Source organism: Dermochelys coriacea, chromosome 17 (assembly GCF_009764565.3).
Source record: "Dermochelys coriacea isolate rDerCor1 chromosome 17, rDerCor1.pri.v4, whole genome shotgun sequence".
Lineage (NCBI taxonomy): Eukaryota > Metazoa > Chordata > Testudines > Dermochelyidae > Dermochelys > Dermochelys coriacea.
In genome coordinates, this window is record NC_050084.1 from 22,791,760 (window position 1) to 22,812,924 (window position 21,165).

General features: G+C 43.6%; 1 protein-coding gene and 1 non-coding gene across 9 annotated transcripts in view; both read left to right on the forward strand.

The window, feature by feature from the left end:
- Positions 1 to 21,165, forward strand: part of CWF19L1 (CWF19 like cell cycle control factor 1) — a 58,642-nt gene that overhangs the window by 30,361 nt on the left and 7,116 nt on the right. For 6 of the 8 annotated variants that reach the window (XR_006276214.1, XR_006276211.1, XR_006276212.1 and 3 more), the window contains 5 exons: positions 3,844 to 3,984; positions 4,740 to 4,851; positions 14,878 to 14,957; positions 20,011 to 20,220; positions 21,008 to 21,127. Coding sequence is in view for 3 of the 8 variants with exons in the window: in XM_038375628.2 (XP_038231556.1) it covers positions 3,844 to 3,984; positions 4,740 to 4,851; positions 14,878 to 14,957; positions 20,011 to 20,220; positions 21,008 to 21,127 (663 nt within the window). In the remaining 5 variants the exon portion in view is untranslated. Of the gene's footprint in view, positions 1 to 3,843; positions 3,985 to 4,739; positions 4,852 to 14,877; positions 14,958 to 20,010; positions 20,221 to 20,446; positions 20,591 to 21,007; positions 21,128 to 21,165 lie in introns of those variants that run through there. The other 2 variants (XR_006276215.1, XM_043499386.1) reach the window with 2 other exon arrangements.
- On the forward strand, positions 20,709 to 20,846 carry LOC119844890. Its single transcript, XR_005289435.1, has one exon. It is a non-coding gene; the product is annotated as a small nucleolar RNA SNORA12 (small nucleolar RNA).

Genomic DNA, 21,165 nt, shown 5'->3' on the forward strand with positions numbered 1-21,165 from the left:
TCTGAGGAACAGTGGGGTGGGGGGGAGAAATAACATGGGGAAATAGTTTTACTTTGTGTAATGACTCATCCATTCCCAGTCTCTATTCAAGCCTAAGTTAATTGTATCCAGTTTGCAAATTAATTCCAATTCAGCAGTCTCTCGTTGGAATCTGTTTTTGAAGTTTTTTTGTTGAAGGATAGCCACCCTCAGGTCTGTAATCGAGTGACCGGAGAGATTGAAGTGTTCTCCGACTGGTTTTTGAATGTTATCATTCTTGATGTCTGATTTGTGTCCATTTATTCTTTTACATAGAGACTGTCCAGTTTGACCAGTGTACGTGGCAGAGGGGCATTGCTGGCACATGATGGCATATATCACATTGGTAGATGTGTAGGTGAACAAACCTCTGATAGTGTAGCGGATGTGATTAGGCCCCATGGTGGTGTTCCCTGAATAGATATGTGGACACAGTTGGCAAGAGGCTTTGTTGCAAGGATAGGTTCCTGGGTTAGCGGTTGTGTGGTGTGTGGTTGCTGGTGAGTATTTGCTTCAGGTTGGGGGGCTGTCTGTAAGCAAGGACTGGCCTGTCTCCCTAGATCTGTGAGAGTGATGGGTCGTCCTTCAGGATAGGTTGCAGATCCTTGATGATGCGTTGGAGAGGTTTTAGTTGGGGGCTGAAGGTGATGGCTAGTGGCGTTCTGTTATTTTCTTGTTGGGTCTGTCTTGTAGTGGGTGACTTCTGGGTACTCTTCTGGCTCTGTCAGTCTGTTTCTTCACTTCAGCAGGTGGGTATTGTAGTTGTAAGAATGCATGATAGAGATCTTGTAGGTGTTTGTCTCTGTCTGAGGGGTTGGAGCAAATGCGGTTATATCGTAGAGCTTGGCTGTAGACAATGGATCATGTGGTGTGATCTGGATGAAAGCTGGAGGCATGTAGGTAGGAATAGCGGTCAGTAGTTTTCCGATATAGGGTGGTGTTTATGTGACCATCGCGTATTAGCACCATAGTGTCCAGGAAGTGGATCTCTTGTGTGGATTGGTCCGGGCTGAGATTGATGGTGGGATGGAAATTGTTGAAATCCTGGTAGAATTCCTCAAGGGCTTCTTTTCCATGGGTCCAGATGATGATGATGTCATCAATGTAGTGCATGTAGAGTAGGGGCATTAGGGGACGAGAGCTGAGGAAGCGTTGTTCTAAGTCAGCCATAAAAATGTTGGCATACTGTGGGGCCATGCGGGTACCCATTGCAGTGCCGCGGATTTGAAGGTATACATTGTCCCCAAATGTGAAATAGTTATGGGTGAGGACAAAGTCACAAAGATCAGCCACCAGGTTTGCCGTGACATTATCGGGGATACTGTTCCTGATGGCTTGTAGTCCATCTTTGTGTGGAATGTGGGTGTAGAGGCTTCTACAACCATAGTGGCCAGGATGGTGTTTTTAGGAAGATCACCAGTGGATTGTAGTTTCCTCAGGAAGTCAGTAGTGTCTCAAAGATAGCTCGGAGTCCTGGTAACATAGGGCCTGAGGAGGGAGTCTACATAGCCAGACAATCCTGCTGTCAGGATGCCAATGCCTGAGATGATGGGCTGTCCAGGATTTCCAGGTTTATGGATCTTGGGTAGCAGATAGAATACCCCAGGTCGGGGTTCTAGGAGTGTGTCTGTGGGGATTTGTTCTTGTGCTTTTTCAGGAAGTTTCTTGAGCAAATGCTGTAGTTTCTTTTGATAACTCTCAGTGGGATCAGAGGGTAATGACTTGTAGAAAGTGGTGTTGGAGAGCTGCCTAGTACCCTCTTGTTCATATTCCGACCTAGTCATGATGACGACAGCACCTCCTTTGTCAGCCTTTTTGATTATGATGTCAGAGTTGTTTCTGAGGCTGTGGATGGCCTTGTGTTCTGCATGGCTGAGGTTATGGGGCAAGTGATGCTGCTTTTCCACAATTTCAGCCCGTGCACATCGGTGGAAGCACTCTATCTAGAAGTCCAGTCTGCTGTTTCGACCTTCAGGAGGAGTCCACCCAGAATCCTTCTTTTTGTAGTGTTGGTAGGAAGGTCTCTGTGGGTTAATATGTAACCTAGGCTTGAATAGAGACTGGGAATGGATGAGTCATTACACAAAGTAAAACTTTTTCCCCATGTTATTTCTCCTCCCCACCCCACCCCCCACTGTTTCTCAGATGTTCTTGTTAACTGCTGGAAATAGCCTACCCTGCTTGTCACCATGAAAGGTTTTCCTCCTTTCCACCCCTGCTGCTGGTGATGGCTCATCTTAAGTGATCACTCTCCTTACAGTGTGTATGATAAAACCCATTGTTTCATGTTCTCTGTGTGTGTATATAAATCTCCCCACTGTATTTTCCACCAAATGCATCCGATGAAGTGAGCTGTAGCTCACGAAAGCTTATGCTCAAATAAATTTGTTAGTCTCTAAGGTGCCACAAGTACTCCTTTTTTTTTTTTTTACAAAGATTATTACAATAGTGGGCTGGGGTGAATACAGGGGTACAGTTTGTCACACACTCCCACAAGGTTAAAGTAATTTTTAAAAAAATCCTTGAATATTTTCGTCAAATATTTTGAAAGACGGTTAATTGTAACCTACTTCCTCTGCCGTATTGCCTCTCATCCCTGCCTTCCTCACATCTACTTTCCACTTTTCCCCTCCTGCAGTCCAGCTTCTTTATGAACTGAAGTGTCATGGAAACCCTTACAATTCACTGAAAATATTGTGGGCTTTCTGGTTGTTTGTGGGGGGGCAAAAGGTGGAAAGCTAGAGAATAGAAATTTGTTGAAACCATCTGCAGTAAAAGCATCTGGATAGATTTTTCAGAAGTGCTCAGTGCAACTGAGTCAGAGAGTTGAGCAGTCCCTATTGTATTGTGTGGTGCTTGCACAACTGTCATTGAATTGTAAATCCCTTGTTTACTATTCCCCTACTGGTCAATGACTGGTGATGATTGCTCAACACCTGCCCAGGTGTTGGTCACCTCCTTTGTTGTATTGGAGAATTTACAACATATTTCAGCCATACAGCAACAGCTCGCAACTTCATACACACTAATGATGTACATATTTTGACAGAAAAATGGGTTTCAGCAGACCATGATCTTTCATATGGTACCCTACGTGGCATGCTTTGTATGAAATCTACCATCATTATATGATGGAGTAAGTATAGGGTTCCAGGATGCTTCTTTAAGGTACAGAGTGCCACAATGACACCAGTTAAAAAATCTCCAATTCTCCAAACTACCCTCTCTAGTTTTGTTAATGAAGCTCATTGTGGAGGCTGAAGTACAGAGAGGCAATGGGTGGGGAAGAGTGAGGGCCTTCAGCGGAGGTGGTGGTTTGAGACTGCCTTCTGCCCAAAGTACCAACCTGCTGTATATTGGTCCTTCCACCCAGATTAGCCTCATCTTTCCTATGGCCAAAGCTAAGCAAGGAGCTGGTTGATATTCCAAATATTGTTTTCATTAAAGAGTGAATTAAAACTTGCTACTGGGAACAAATTACTGCTGAAAGGGTAGTTGGTCTTTTGGAGGTGTTGGGACCCTGGGTCCAAGGAGTCCAGGGAATCTTAGGGAGGGAAAGTTTTAGGGGGGTGAGGGGTGGAATTGTGAACAAGTGTCATCAGAATAATAGAAGAAAGAGATTTATCACTTTTCCCTATTATTTTCTCTAATCCATTTAATGGGCACTACTTCCAGATATGCTGCTGCTTTTCAAAAAGGTCCTAAAAATGGAAATGTAAAACGAATTGAATTCTTGTGAAGCTAGTTGTTCATTTTCAGAGTTAGCGTCTCGGTGCCTCTTGGGTTGCTGAATCTGAGTCATTGAATTTTTTTTGTTTTTTCCAGTATCTCTATGCATTTAGTATTCTCCCAATGCGCTCAATGGACCCTGCAGAGCTAGTGAAACAGCCACAGGATGTCACTGAAAACCCATATCAGAAATCTGGGAAAGAGGCACATAAGCCAAAGATGCTCTCAGGTGCAGAGGTACAATATGTTCAGCCTTTGTGTGTGTGTGAGAGCAACTTCTTTCTTCTGCAGCATAAAACAGCTCTTGGGTTTGTAACCTTGAGTGTTTCCATCCACAGTGCTTTGAATATCTGAGGGATGGTTTGGGTTGATGGACAATCTCAGGAACAGCCTTGGTGTGGCCAGTGGTATTCTGGAATGTAGCTCATAGCTGCTGCCTGCCTTTAACAGTGTGTAGATAGTGCAGGCCATGCTCCAAATCAATCTGAGTGACTAGGCTGCTTGTTGGGACCTATTCTCCATGGGCTTCTTTGAATGCTGGGCCATGTAGGGCAGGCCTTCACTGTTAAACTAGAGTGACAGCAATTAGCATGGTTTTTATGTCAGTTAGGATATAGCCCTTAGAGTCCTGGTAAATTGTCAGTGCAGCCCTGCACTCTACCAGTTCCATTTCCTCCATGCACTCTTTCTTTCTTTCTCCCATAAGTGCTTCTGTGCCTTCTGAATAATTCATAAAACACAACAGCTCTGAAAGTAAGAGCGGCAGCTTAAATAGGGAAGGGGGATAACTGTTTTAGATGAGTCTCCCAGGCTGGGGATGTGGTTACTGGGCAGATGGGCTTCATTGCATTAGTAGGAGAGAAGATCAAACCATTACGTCACTTATCTGCTGAGTAACAAACAGCCTTTTCAGAAGGACCTCTTTGTACATTAGGTGGGGCTTCATCATATAGAAAGAGCACAATTGACTTCGGTTTTATTTTTCTGACCAGGAAGAACCAGCTTGTCAGTTTTTCTTTGATTTGAGCAAACGGCATGGAAAGAAGCGGCCATCAGATGGAAAGGGGGGACAGCATTCCCAGCTCAAGCAGCCTAAGAAAATCCGTGAGTACCAGGACATTGGTGCTTTTGGTGAACTCCCTGGAAGCTACCCTAGAAAAATAAGACAGCAAAATATTCCTGAGTTGTAGTTGTTGTTCTTTGAGTAGTGTTCCTATCGGTGCACCACTGTAGGTGTATCTGTGTCCCTGGTCTCTAATCAGAGATTATAGGTAGCAGTGTCCGTTCGGCCCCCAAATGCACTCTTCTTCCCTCATGGTCTGCCTCAAGGCTATGTAGCAAACCGTGCTCAGTTGCTTCTCAACTGCCTTTGGTCTTGAACGGAAAGTATAGCAGTTGTGTTGTCTCCTTCACTGCGTCATAGGGTTGGCATAAACTATTGGATATATTACACACTTCCTCCTCTTCTAGAATCATCATCCCAGTCACTGAGGTTCCTCTGGACCCGGCTAAGGTCATATGGCAGACACCAGCCTCTGTTGCATCAACATCCAAAAGGGCTGATAAAAAGTATTACGTTCAGCCTAAGGAGGTGGACTTCCTCTTCACCCACCCTCAGCCAAACTCTGTCATGGTGGATGCAGTCAATGCTCAGGGAAAGCAATATCACTCCAAATCCACCCCTTATGATAGAGACTGGAAAAGGCTAGACCTCCTTGGACAAAAGGCATACTTGTCTGTGACACTACAATTCAGGGCCTCACATGAGACCCTAATGGCCAAATATGATTTCATGAACTACTGAAAACTTTTATTGACCACTTACTGGAAGCACAAAAAGAACAATTTCAGGCCATCCATTAAGACGATACCTAAGGAATTAATTCAAATTTTCTCTAGGGTGGGGATACACAAAGAGATTTTGACTGATCAAGGAACCCCCTTGTGTCAAAGTTGATGAGGGACTTGTGTGTGATGCTCCACATACGGACCTAAAAATGTCAGTCTACCAGTCACAGACTGATGGTCTTGTCTAACATCTTAATAGGACATTGAAGAACATGATACGGAAAGTGGTGAGCCAGAACGGGAAAAATTGGGATATCTTACTGCCTTACCTGATGTTTGCTATAAAGGAGGTTCCCCAGTCTTCAACCGGCTTTTCCCCTTTTGAGCTCTTAATTGGTTGCCACCCCTATGGCATACTGGACGTTGCCCAGGAGAGGTAGAAAGAACAGCCTAACCAGGGAAGAAACATCATTGAGCATGTGATGCAGATGAGGGACAGAATAGTCCAAGTCACCCCCATAGTACGGGAACGTATGGACCCAAAAGACCTATTACAATCGCTGAGCAATGGCCCGGAAATTCCAGGTGGGAGATTGGGTAGTGGTGCAGGTCCCCACAACTAAGAGCAAACTCCTGGCCAGATGGCAGGGACCATATGAAGTGATAGAATCCGTTGGGGAGGTCAACTATAAGGTATGATAGCCTGATCGCCGGAAGAGATCTACCATGTCAACCTATTGAAGCCCTGGCAAGACAGGGAAGCTCATCTGGTCACCCTAAAGACACCACCCCAAGAAAATAAACATCAGGGACAGGCGGGAAGATTCCTCGAATTGACCCCTGAACAACAAGCAGAAGTTACCAATATGATTGAACGAAACCACCACGTGTTCTCGGAGAAGCCAAGCAGGACTACAGAAGTTCATCGTCACAGATCCTGGAGTAAAGGTGAATGTTAAGACATACCAGATCCTAGAGGCAAAAATAGAGGAGATTAGGACCGAAGTTAGGAGAATGCTAGAGCTAGGAGTCATTGAGGAGTCTCATAGTTAATGGTCCAATCCAATTGTCCTGGTACCTAAGCCGCATGGCAGCATGAGATTCTGCAATGACTTGTGAAAATAAAATGAGGTGTCCCAGTTCGATGCTTACCCTATACCTCGGATAGACGAGCTAATCGAGTGATTGGGGAAAAGCTCGATTTTTGTCCTTGACCTGACCAAAGGTAATTGGCACATTCCTCTGGCCAAGGAAGCCAAAGAGAAGACTGCTTTTTCTACACCAGAAGGATTGTACCAGTCCTCCTTTTTGGGTTACGTGGGGATCCTGTGACCTTCCAGCAGCTCCCAGATAAGCTGTTACATCAATATGGCAAGTATGCAACCGCTTACCTTGCTGATGTCGTCATACATAGCCCAGACTGGGAGACTCACCTAGAAAAGGTGGAAGCAGTACTGGAAAATGAGGAAGGCAGGTTTCACTGCGAATCCCTCCAAATGTGAAATAGGGCTATCAGAAACCGAATACCTCGGGTACATCATGGGGACGGGCATTGTAAAGCCCGCCCCCAACTGAACAAGTTAGAGGTGATACAAAGTTGGCCCTGACCGATCCGGAAGAAACAGGTCAGAGCATTCCTGGGGCTAGTTGGGTACTAAAGGCAAATCATTGCCCACTTTTCTACCAGAGCATACCCTTTGACGGATCTGATAAAGGCTTAGGGCCTAGACATAGTGAAATGGACCAGCGCAACTGAAGAAGCTTTTGCCGATCTGAGGACCGGCCTCTGCAATAATCCAGTACTAGTAGTCCCAGACTTTGAGAAGGAGTTTATACTACAAACCGATGTCTCCAAGGTTGGGTTAGGAGCCGTATTTTTTCAAATTGTAGGAAAGGAAGAACACACTGTCCTGTTCCTTAATAGGAAGCTCCTACGCAGAGAACAAAAGTATTCTGTGGTAGAGAAGGAATGCCTTACAGTAAAGTGGGCCACGGAAATCCTCCGATACTGCCTACTTGGACCAAGGTTTACCCTCATCACTGACCATGGTCCCCTGAAATGGATGCACTGGAACAAAGAAAGAAATGCCAGGATAATGAGATGGTTCCTGTTGTTACAACCCTTCCATTTTGGAGTGCAACACCAGTCAGGGACCAAGCATGGCAATGCTGAGGCCTGTCAACGATACACTGTTTTTCGACCCAAGTAGCCCAAGCCCATGGTATTGAGAGGGGGGAGAATATGTGACAAAGTCAGGCTGGACGGCTTCAAGAGGGTGCTGGAAGGCCGATATGTTAGCCCTAGAATGTTAAAGGCCCTTTTTCCAAGTAGAGAAGAGGTTACCTCAGGTCAATTGGGGACACCGGATTTTTTAAGGGTTGCCTGAGATCTTTTAAAACTCCTCCTCTGGTAAGAGAAAGGGGGAAGAGAGAGACAAGCTGCTTCCCGGCTAGTGGCAGCAGGGAAATAAGCTTATCCAGCTTGAGAAGCTGTGCTTCTTCCCAGAGGGAAAACAGCCAAACCTGAGTGCCTGCTAGGGAAAGGACTGACATCCCTGGGAAAATAACAGGCCAACCCAGAGAGGAGGCAGGGAAAAGTATTCCCCTTTATTTTTGTGTTTGTGAGACTGTTTCCTTTTTGTTCAGTGGAGGATCACCCCTTAGGCCAACCCCGAGGGCTACCCTGAAAATATGGTGAAAGGAGCACAGAGAGGGGAGTCAAACACTGCTCAGAGTAGGGCTGATTTACCTCAGGCCCGTCACCACCAGAGGACGAAGTGCTAAATCTGGCGAGATGAAGGAGGTGTCTTGCCATAGCATGCATTCTACAAGATATGTTTCCACCTCCGTTGTGTTTGTTAAAGATGTCCCTGTGACATACTGTACCTCAAAGTAGCACAGTGTAACCCCCATATTCATTATTCGTGTATGGTTGTGATATTTCATTCAAAGCATGCTATGTAAGATCTCATAGGAGAGGTTATGACCTGCTGAAAAGCATTGTTCTGTCAAAATATGTTCTCATTAGTGTGTATAAAGTTATGAGATTTTGCTGTATGGCTGTTGTTGAAATATGTTGTAAGTTTGAGAATAGTCCATTTGGGAGTCCAGTGACAACAAAGGAGGTGACCAACACCTAGGCAGGCATTAAATGACTATTAATCAGCAGCGGAGTTGTAAACAAGGGTTATACAGTTCTGTAAGAGAGTTGTGCAAGCATCACACAATAGGAGGATTACTCAACCCTGTAACTCAGCAAGGCCCACCAGTGCATGTCTGGGCTAGTATTTTCCAGGCACATGAACTGAGGGTATAAAATAAGGGATAGTGGCATCGTGCTTTTACCTTTCTCCTTCCCCACCTACGCTGGAAACAACAAGAATGCTGGGAAGACAAAGACCTAAACTGAGGAGACTGGTCCCAGGCTTAAAGGGAAAGGCTGTATATTAAGGACTGTAACCTGCCTACAACCAAGGCTGGATTTCCAGTTAGGCACAGTAGGCACATACCTAAGGGCGCTGGCATTCTAGGGGTGCCTAAAAGTTAAAAGTGGGTTAAAAGTTTCATTTTTTAATAGAAAACACGAAAGCCAGCTGTAGACCGGGGCGTGTGTGGTGTGTGTGAAGATGTTGTGCTTAAGGGCGCATAAGGTGTCAGTATGGTTCTGCCTGCAACATGCAGTGGGGTGAGAAAAACTGCTTAATCCAAATATTGCTTAGTCTAATAAGGTTTAGGATTTAGACTGCGTGCTTACCTTTTATTTTCTTTGGTACTTCTTGTGCCTACCACTTATAATCACTTAAAATCTATCTTTCTGTAGTTAAATTTATTTTAATGTTTTATCCTTACCAGTGAGTTTGTCTAAAGTATTTAGGAAATCTGCTCATCTTACAAAGGCTAGTACATGTCCACTTTCTTTTGATGAAGTGGTGAACTAATTAAAAAACTTGCATTGCTCAAGAAAGGGTCTGGAGTGGTGCAAGCTGGTATATTCCTGGGGTGCAAGGCTGGGGCCTTGGAAGATTTGCTGGTGCCTTTCTCTGTGCGATTCATGAGTAGCTCAGGGAGCATTCATGCAATTTAGCTGGGTGTGGGGCTCCACATGCTGTTGTGTTGAGTGATCACAGCAGCACCTGGAGGGGTTTGCTGCTTGTCACTAGCAAAAACATTGTGAGAGACAGCCCAGGCTGGAGAGCTAAGGGGGCACAGCGGTCCCACAGGTCCAGGTTGTACCTTGGGGATCCCGTCACAGTCCCCATCTCTGAAATCACCAGGGCAACAGCCTGGGCCTCTGCCCATGCTTTCACAGAACACTATGCAATTACCCAAGACTCGGATTCTGATGCTGTCTTCAGCTCCACTGTGCTATCAGTAAGAGGCTCCACTCTGAAGCCTCAGCTCTCCATGGGGCATACTGCTGTGGAGTCCTCTCTAGTGGAGCACCCATAGGGACACGATAGTAACTCCTCGCTTAACGCTGTAGTTATGGTCCTGAAAAATGCTACTTCAAGCAAAACGATGTTAAGTGAATCCAGTTTCCCCATAAGAATTAATGTAAATGGGGGGTTAGGTTCCAGGGATTTTTTTTGCCAGATAAGACACCACACACACACCCCGTATACGTTTTAAACTATTTAATACTGTACACAACAATGATGATTGTGAAGCTTGGTAAAGGTGGTGGAGTCGGAGGGTGGGATATTTCCCAGGGAATGCCTTACTGCTAAATGATGAACTAGCACTCGGCTGACCCCTCAAGGGTTAACATGTTGTTAATGTAGCCTTATGCTCTGCAAGGCAGCACAAATGGAGGGAGGAGACACAACATGGCAATGGCTGCAAACATTCTCTGTGGAAACTGAACGTGATGATGAACCCATGCTATCCCACTAGAGTGCACCACTCCCTCCACTTTCCAAAGTGCTGGGGGTGTGTGCAAGATACACACACACACACACACACACAAAGTGTGTGTGAGAGACAGAGAGGGAGATAGTGTGTGTGTGTGAGAGAGAGACGCATTTCCCCTTTAAGTATGCTGACCCCATTCTAAGTACACTGCCTTTTTAATTACTGTAGATCAGCAAGTTGAGACAGCAGCTGCTGCTAGCAAGCTCCCTCTGTCCTGAGCCCTGTCCTGTCGAGCCCTGCTCTGTAGAGCTGGGGGAGGGGGATACCCTGACATCAGCACTCCTCTTTCCCCACATCCCCTGCACAGCAAGCAGGAGGCTACTGGGAGCAGCTCCAAGGCAGTGGGCAAGAGCAGTACACGGCAGTGTGGGGAGGGACACCTGAACTTCCCGGCAATTGATAGTCTGCTGGGCGGCTGCCACACAGGGAACTTAGGGGAGCTGATGGGGGCTGCTGGCCCACCCTGGTTCCAAGCCCCCACCAGGGAGCTCCAACAGGCTGCTCTTTCTGTAAGTAGTGGGCAAAGCAGGTGGCTGCCAAACAACGTTATAAGGGAGCATTGAGCAACTTTAAACAAGCACGTTCTCTAACTGGTCAGTAACGTAACGAAACAACGTGGACCGGGACAGTGTTAAGTGAGGAGTTACTGTACCTGAAGAAGAAGAGGAAGTTACTCCCTTGTGCAGTAACGATGGTTCTTCGCGATGTGTGTCCCTATGGTGCTCCATAACCTGCCCTCTTCCCCTCTGCTTTGGCATTCCCGTTAAGGGACTCTGCAATAGTGAAGGAACTGGTTCCTTTTTGCTGAGATGGAGGCCATATACAGCCTCGTCTCCCCCTACACCACTTACCTACCCAGCATGTCACTTCCAATGGCTATATGAAGAAAGCTTATTGCTAAAGCTTCTCTTTAAGATAGATTAAAGGCTTCTGATTCTGGTGCTTGTTTGATGGCTACAGGTACTGTAACCATAGTTGATACAATGATAGGGTATGCATTTTGATTTACCACTCTGGTCTTCAGTAATGGACAGTGAAATACTGTCATTTATTTTAGCTCAACAACAGAAAAAACTCCAGGGGAAGTTTTTCAGGAAAATCTTAATTGGTGGTCCCCAGTCTTGGCTAAAATATTTTACTGTCATTAATTATACTGCATGCATTCTGTCTGGCTGGCAGTCTAGCATCATAGGTCCTATTTTTTAAAAGGGGGACAGAAAGAATCCTGCTTCATAAAGACCTATTAATATGTTAGATGTGGCAGGGAAAAATTATTCCAGATTTTTGCTATCTAAACTTGAAAATGGGCTTTGGAGGTTATATTATTACATGAAGATCAGTCCATCTTTAGGGCTGGTAGAGCCACAATTGATTGATTGATTTTTATTTTATTCTGTATGATTTATAAATACACTGTGGTTAAGGGTACTAGATCATATGCTCCTTTCATAGATCTAAAGATGGCATTTGATTCAATTAGCTGAGAATCGTTGGGCAAAATTAAGGATGGGTATTTGGTCTAAGACTTTTGCATGTTTTGGTTGCTCTACACCAGGGCAATATGGCTAAGGTGAGAACTAAAGCCACTGGAGAATGTACCGAGTTTTCCCTGTTTCTAGGGGAGTACACCAGGGATGTGTTTTGCTGCCTCCTCTTTTTAATTTATATATTTATGATGCAATGGATGGTTTAAAGGAAGATAATTGCTCTCTGCCACAAATGAAGGGTAGATCTATCCCAGTGTTGTGCGCCGATGACATGGTGGCTTTATCAAAAAACTCCAGAGGCCTCTGCTGGTTATCTTGTTTTTCCTCTTACTGTAACTCTGAAGACCTGGTTCTCAATTGTAATAAGACCAAAATCAGGATTTTTTGGGGAAATGTCCTCTGCAAATTGAGTGGAAGATAGAAGGCCAGCTTGTAGAACAAGTCCCTTCTTTTACTTATTTAGGGATAAAGTTTCATCATTTAAGCCATTGGTTCTCTTATCATAAAGATTTATAACAAAAGGCTCTTAGCTCTACTTAAGAGGTGCTCTGCTTTACCTGCTCATATGGTGGGAACAGAGTTGCTCCAGCATTAAGAATTTTTAGCCGAAGTTTGGTTTAGGAGCCAAATTTCAGCCTTAGAGATTGTTCAAAATAATTTTTTGAGGAGACTTTTAATTCTCTCAAATTTTACTTTGGCCTTGTTTTTACGTGCCAAGGTGAGGGTTTTTTTCTATAAGAAGTAGAGCTTGTATTGCTTTTCTTAAATATTGGTCTAAGATCTGCACTCTTCCAAATTATAGATTGCCACATCTTTGCCTTCAGGAAATGGAAGAATAACCTGTGTATTCCTCATTTCCATGGTATAAGACCCTTCAATTTATTATTGCTACACTGGGTTTTTCTGTTACTTATTGTTGATATTTTTTAATCAACATAATCAATTACTCAGACAGAAACTGAGAGATGTTACCCAACAACAAGCTCTGGCTGTGATTCTAAATTTACCTTTTGGTTTTCTACTTTGAAGACAGCTCATGTTTTTGAACTGCATTTGAGTGAGTTATCAAATTCTCATTTATGTAGGGCATATACTCCAGTTAAGATTCCAAACCATGGAAACTTCTGTTCTTCAAGGTAGATGTGGAAAAGTTCCTTCACATTTTTGTTTTTGCCCATGGAAATCTGGGGAGTTGGAAGACTACCTCGTTATCTTTTCAATTGTAGAACTGTCTAGCTTCTGAGAGCACACTGGATTTTACCTCTTTTCTATAAAAAAGAATATCACCATCTCAAAAGATAATGTTTTTGGTATTTTCTCAATCCCCTGTTGTAATGACATTGGTGGCAATTTTTGGCCTTTTAGTATTGTGCCAAATAAGAAGAGGTTTTATTAGGTTCTGATTGATATTTTAATGTATTATATGGATGCTGCTTGTCTTTTAGATTGTGTATGTTTTTCTTTGCATTCACAAAAGGCAATGTCATATGTGATTTAATAAAATTGAATTGATTTGAAAAGACAGATATTGTGATGCAACATTCATGGTTATCTGCCTCAGGTTTACAAAAAAGAGCAAGCAACTATTGAATAATTGCCATTTGAGGTTCAGAATCTGCTCATTAATAAGACTGATTGATTAATCTCAGATCATTGGGTTTATATTCCCCTTATTTCAAAAAGAAACAACTCCATCCTCAATATTCATTGTCCAGATATAGGAATGTTCAGTATTCCTCTTGTTTTTCATAGTGTCAACACCAGAGACCACCTGAACAATTTTATAAAGAGCTCTAGAGTACAGAAGAAATCCGCTCCACTCTGCTATTCTGTAGCTGCTCAATTGGGTCAAACACAGAAATATAAGCTTTGATTCGATGATCAAGGATCTGCTTGTCTACAGTGATCTATATATACCCTTTTACTCCACACTTTGGTTCCCATCTATCTTATTTCGTGGAGGCTTGGATGGCAAGCACCACAAAACGATGGGTCCTTCAAGTAATCAGACATGGTTATGCCATTCACTTTCAATTCTAACAGAATGTTAGGAACCAATAGGAAAGAGCTATTTTTTGTTTTATTATCTATCATAGTGCTGTTGTATAAATCCATGATTCACCCACAGCTTGAATACTAGTTGCAGTTCTGGTCATCCCATCTCATAAAAGATACATGAGAATTGGAGAAGGTGCAGAGAAGGGCAACACAAACAATGAGGGCCTGGGACAGGTTCCACTCAAGAAGGGGTTAAAAAGATGGAGACTGTTCAGCTTAGAAGAGCGACGACTAGGGGGGCATATGCTAGAGGGCTATAAATCCTGACTGGCGCAGAGAAAGTGAATAGGAAAATGTCATTTATCCACCCACATCACACACGAACTGGGGGTCACCTATGAAATTAATAGGCAGCAGGTTTAAAACAAAAGCAAGTACATCGTCACACAATGTGCAGTCAGCCTCTGGAACTCCTTGCCAAGGCCAAAAGTATAACTGAGTTAAAAAAAGGATTGGGTACGTTTCTAGAGGATAAGTCCATCAATGGCTTTTAGCCAAAATGGTCGGGGACACAGCCCATGTTCTGGGTTAAACCGTAACCCGCCAGAAGCTGGGACTGGACAAAGATGGATCATTTGAAATTGCCCCGTTTTGTTCATTCCATTTGAAGCACCTGGTTGTGGCCACTGTTAGAAGGCAGGATAGTGTGCTAGATAGACTATTGGTATGACCCAGTATGGCTGTTCTGACCTTCTTAAAGAGACGGGGCACTGGAAAACGTAGCCCTCGCCTTCCAACCAGTTCTTACACCAAAAATAAGTACATTTACATTAACATGCATATGCTAACCTTTGATTGCTTAGCTGTGATTCTGTTTTCTCTGTGAAAAGAATGTTTATGGTAATAGGGTTTTTTTGTTTTTTTTTTTGTTTTTCTCCCAATAAAGATCAGCCAACTGGCCCCTGCTGGTTCTGTCTTTCCAGCCCTGAAGTTGAGAAACATTTGGTTGTTAGCATCGGCACACACGTGAGTACTTCTTAGCACATTCTTCTCATAGAAAAGAGCAATGTTGTACTGATGCTTATAATTTAAAGCCACTTTCTTTTTAACACTTGACTTTAAACTGCAATCAAAAATATCCTGAACTATACAGAAAAGTTTCAGAGTAGCAGCCGTGTTAGTCCGTATCCGCAAAAATAAAAGGAGGACTTGTGGCACCTTAGAGACTAACAAATTTATTTGAGCATAAGCTTTCATGAGCTACAGCTCACTTCATCAGATGCATTCAATGGAAAATACAGTGGGGAGATTTATATACACAGAGAACATGAAACAATGGGCATTACCATACACAAGAACGATCAGGTAAGGTGAGCTATTACCAGCAGGAGAGCGGGGGCGGGAGGACCTTTTGTAGTGATGATCAAAGTGGGCCATTTCCAGCAGTTGACAAGAACGTCTGAGGAACAGCGGGAGGGGGGGACAGGGGACGGCAGGAGAGGAATAAACATGGGGAAATAGTTTTACTTGGTGTAATGACCCATCCACTCCCAGTCTTTATTTAAGCCTAAATTAATGGTATCCAGTTTGCAAATTAATTCCAATTCAGCAGTCTCTCATTGGAATCTGTTTTTGAAGTCTTTAGGTCTTTAATCTACTTTTAGGTCTGTAATCGAGTAACCAAAGAGATTGAAGTGTTCTCCGACTGGTTTTTGAATGTTATAATTCTTGACGTCTGATTTGTGTCCATTTATTCTTTTACGTAGAGACTGTCCAGTTTGGCCAGTGTACATGGCAGAGGGGCATTGCTGGCACACGATGGCATATATCACATTGGTAGATGTGCAGGTGAACGAGCCTCTGATAGTGTGGCTGATGTGATTAGGCCCCATGATGGTGTCCCCTGAATAGATATGTGGACAGAGTTGGCAACGGGCTTTGTTGCAAGGATAGGTTCCTGGGTTAGTGGTTCTGTTGTGTGGTTGTGGTTGCTGGTGAGTATTTGCTTCAGGTTGGAGGGCTGTCTGTAAGTAAGGACTGGCCTGTCTCCCAGGATCTGTGAGAGTGATGGGTTGTCTTTCAGGATAGGTTGTAGGTCCCTGATGATGCGTTGGAGAGGTTTTAATTGGGGGCTGAAGGTGATGGCTAGTGACGTTCTGTTATTTTCTTTGTTGGGCTGAGGAAGCGTTCTAAGTCAGCCATAAAAATGTTGGCATACTGTGGGGCCATACGGCTAAATTCAGTGCCTTGCATAATGACAGGTTTCAGAGTAGCCATCCTAGCCACTATGGATGTAGAAGCCCTCTACACCAACATTCCACATAAAGATGGACTACAAGACATCAGGAACAGTATCCTCGATAATGTCACGGCAAACCTGGTGGCTGATCTTTGTGACTTTGTCCTCACCCATAACTATTTCACATTTGGGGACAATGTATACCTTCAAATCAGTGGCACTGTGATGGATACCCACATGGCCCCAAGAATGCCAACATTTTTATGGCTGACTTAGAACAACGCTACATCAGCTCTCGTCCCCTAATGCCCCTACTCTATTTGCGCTACATTGATGACATCATCATCATCTGGACCCATGGATAAGAAGCCCTTGAGGAATTCCACCATGATTTCAACAATTTCCATCCCACCATCAAACTCAGCCTGGACCAGTCCACACAAGAGATCCACTTCCTGGACACTATGGTGCTAATAAGCGATGGTCACATAAATACCACCCTATACCGGAAACCTATTGACCGCTATGCCTACCTATATGCCTCCAGCTTTCATCCAGATCACACCACACGATCCATTGTCTACAGCCAAGCTCTACGATACAACCGCATTTGCGCCAACCCCTCAGACAGAGACAAATACCTACAAGACCTCTATCATGCATTCTTACAACTACAATACCCACCTGCTGAAGTGAAGAAACAGATTGACAGAGCCAGAAGAGTACCCAGAAGTTACCTACTACAGGTCAGACCCAACAAAGAAAATAACAGAACGCCGCTAGCCATCACCTTCAGCCCCCAACTAAAACCTCTCCAACGCATCATCAAAGATCTGCAACCTATCCTGAAGGACGACCCATCACTCTCACAGATCCTGGGAGACAGGCCAGTCCTTGCTTACAGACAGCCCCCCAACCTGAAGCATATACTCACCAGCAACCACACACTACACAACAGAACCACTAACCCAGGAACCTATCCTTGCAACAAAGCCTCTTGCCAACTGTGTCCACATATCTATTCAGGGGACACCACCATGGGGCCTAATCACATCCGCCACACTATCAGAGGTTTGTTCACCTGCACATCTACCAATGTGATATATGCCATCATGTGCCAGCAATGCCCCTCTGCCATGTACATTGGTCAAACTGGACAGTCTCTACATAAAAGAACAAATGGACACAAATCAGACATCAAGAATTATAACGTTCAAAAACCAGTCAGAGAACACTTCAGTCTTTTTGGTCACTCGATTACAGACCTAAACGTGGCAATTCTTCAACAAAAAAACTTCAAAAACAGACTCCAACGAGAGACTGCTGAATTGGAATTAATTTGCAAACTGGATACAATTAATTTAGGCTTGAATAGAGACTGGGAGTGGATGGGTCATTATACAAAGTAAAACTATTTTCCCATGTTTATTCCTCTCCTGCTGTCCCCGCCGCTGTTCCTCAAACGTTCTTGTCAACTGCTGGAAATGGCTCACCTTGATTATCACTGCAAAAGGTTCCTCCCCCCCCACACCTGCTGGTAATAGCTCACCTTGATCATTCTTGTCTATGGTAACACCCATTGTTTCATGTTCTCTATGTGTATAAATCTCCCCACTGTATTTTCCACTGCAAGCATCCGATGAAGTGAGCTGTCGCTCACGAAAGCTTATGCTCAAATAAATTTGTTAGTCTCTAAGATGCCACAAGTCCTCCTTTTCTTTATACAGCTCTGGCAGCTAATCAGAGGTTTCTGGGACCTGTATCCTTTATCAAACCTCAAAGGAAACTTGACACTGTCCACTTTCACCACTATTCAACACAAGAGGCACCACAGCCCATTTTGACTGTATATCAACACAAACAATGTCCTGAGTGGGGGCCTGTAATTATGTGATTCAAACTTAAATCATTTCTCTAAGTAGGTAAAAGGTCTCCCAGCAGGACAGTTTATTCTACTCTGCAGTTAGATAACTTTTCTTATCTTTCTTTATGCTCGGGGAACCACGGTAAGGCTAGTTCTGCACTAGAAAGATTTGCCAGTATAGTAATGTCAGTTAGGGTGATTTTTCTTTAATGACATTTCTATACCTTCAAAAGCCCTAGTATAAATGTAGTTATATTGGCAAAAAAGTGCTTCTACCAGTATGGTTTATTCTGTTTGATAAATCAGGGTAGCTGTATGGACAAAATCACGTTGGTTTTTTTGCTAGTATAAGGCACGATCACATTAGGAGAGTTTGCCATTATAATTGTGTCACAAATCCACAAAATCAGTGCTACACCCCAGCTTTAGAATAGTCTCTTGGAGGAATCCCTTCAATGTGCCAGAGTCCCAAAGGGGTCTCACTCTTCCTTCAGGGTAGGCTACATGGCCTCACTGCCTCCTGAGACTGAACCTCTAGGTCTTCAGCGCTCCTGCTTCACACTCTGAGCTCTGCTTGCCAAGTCCAGCTGAACGAGACTCTTGGTTAGAGACTGGTACACTCTTCAGGGACTAATGCACTTCACACAGTATTTGCAGTGACAGTCAAGCATTTTCAAAACAGTAGGCTGTATTAGTCTCAGTCTGCTGGAATATAGCATTGGAATTCCTTAGGTTAGCATACAGCCATAAACATTAAAGCATAGTCCATGCTAGTCAACCCAGAGCAATTCACTAGCCAAGCTGTAGGGAACTCCCATTTTCAGGCTCGGTGTCTCTGACTTCCTTCCTTAGGCAGCTCTCAGGTGAAAGAGCCCATGTTTATTCCCCCACTTCATACCTCTCAGTCCTTCGCTCTCAAGCTGGAAGTCCTTGCTCAGCTTAATTCCCCCCCTTTGGGGCATTGGTTGCTAGATGTCAATGTCCTGGTGACTGGATTTTCCATTGTCTTCTCAGATTTTCCACTGATACTGGTTGGCCTTGGCCAATCTTTTTAATGACCCGTTCAGTCTGCTCAGACAGCTAGTCTACACACCCACACACTTATGTCTCTTAGTCTGCCCTGAGAGCAAAGTTGGAATCCATTTCCCAACCTCCCCTACCCCGGGTAGCAGAACAAAGTATGAGGGAAATGGCGTCACACATTGGTGTCAAAATTTTATTTATTTATTTATTTATTTAATTCCCAGTTTGTCATAAGCTACATTAACAAACCGTTTCTAGTGCAGATCTGGTCTAAGACTGTCCTGAGATGGGAACCTACTTCAGTTCTCAGTAAAATTCCAGCTCAAATCATGAGAATCAAATGCATTTCTTAATGATTAAACCTTCTTGTGTATAAGTTTTTGGTGATCTTTTTCTCTGGATAACTTTCTATCTAGTTGGAGATCATTAGGTCTTGTGTAAGAACACCTGAGCCCTGATTCAGTGACCTCCTGTGGGTTAAACAGTGTTGATAGCTGGCTATTCCACTTTGTCTAAAACTGCTGCTGCTGTTCAGTATAACCCAAAATTTGAGCTGATTATGAACTATTATAGGATCAAATTTAATAATTTTTTTTATTTTAAACCCAACCATAAATTCCCAAGTGGATTTTCTTTCAAGCTGCGTCATATGCAGAAATCCCATTTATTGCCACCCTGACTGAAGCCCAGCTCAACTGTCTCCTTGCTGGTGGCACATTGCCCTGCCTCCAAATTAATTTTTTGCAGTTCCTTACCCTTTCTGAGTCAGCTGATAATTGACAGCCTTCTACAAAATCTTCTTGAAGTAGAGCCTGGGGTATCTTTTGTTGATGTTTATCTTTTGAATCTTGCAACTATGAGCCAGGTTAGCCATGTGGGAGTTATCATGTCAAGGTCTGAGTTAGTTTGCTGTGAATAGCTGCTTATGTATTTTCTGACCTCTTCCATTCTAGTGCTATCTTGCCCTTGCCAAGGGTGGCTTATCAGATGATCATGTCCTGATTTTACCTGTTGGGCATTACCAGTCAGTGGTTGAACTTTCTTCAGAGGCAATGGAAGAAATAGACAAGTACAAATCTTCCCTGAAGAAGTTTTTCAGAAGCAAAGGAAAAAGATATGTGTTGTTTGAAAGAAATTACAGGAGTCAGCACCTACAGTTGCAGGTAGGGTTATAACACACCCATGGAAGAACACAACCTAAGCTGCTTTGCAAGGGAACAGCTCACATTTCAACCCAAGTACAGGCCAAAACTCCCTTCTCTGTTTTTCCTCCTTGGCATCCCAAATTGTAAATAATCGTGTGACCAGCAGATGGGAAGCAGGACAAAGGTAAAACTCCTGTGATCACTTAAATGGCCATTTGAGCATGTTTAATTTTTCCTGTTACAGCAAGTGCAGAGAGTTGAGTTTACTGAAGGCCAGTGTCAATAGACTGGAACATTTATTATCTTCAACTGATAAAGACCAGAAGGCTTTCCTCCTGCTTTGGTTTTAACAGCTCTCATTGGCACATGCACTGGGTTACTGTTCAAAGTACTGAGCTAGGCAGGAAAGCTTACAAGTTTGTGCTGTAATGTACAAAGCTTTGGTCAGTGTCTGAAAACATTGATGCTCAGTGACCAGTTTCTGCTGCATGGATTATGGAAAGGTGCATTGGGTGGTTTTCTACCTGGTGGATCTGTGACAGTTTCAGAGTGGCCTCAATCTTACCACAAAGAGTATTGGAGAACAGTCGTGAAAACGTTTCAAGAACTTTTAGTTTTCAGTTATTCTTCCCGCTCCTACAAGACAGACCTGCCTCATATGTTTAAGTCTATAGAAACAAGTGATCATGTGTCTCACATGATGACAAACAGTACTGAGAGATGTGCAAACCCCAGTGACGGATTTATTGCCTTATCTAAGTGAATAATATGGTTTGTGTCTTTTTCTTGTGTCCACCATCTCCAGGTGATTCCTGTACCACTCAGCTGTTGTACTACTGAAGACATTAAAGAGTCCTTTATTTTACAAGCACAAGAACAGGAGATTGAATTATTAGAAATCCCAGAGCACTCGGATATCAAACAAGTATGAAACAAGACTGTCACCTCTCATTTACTTATCCT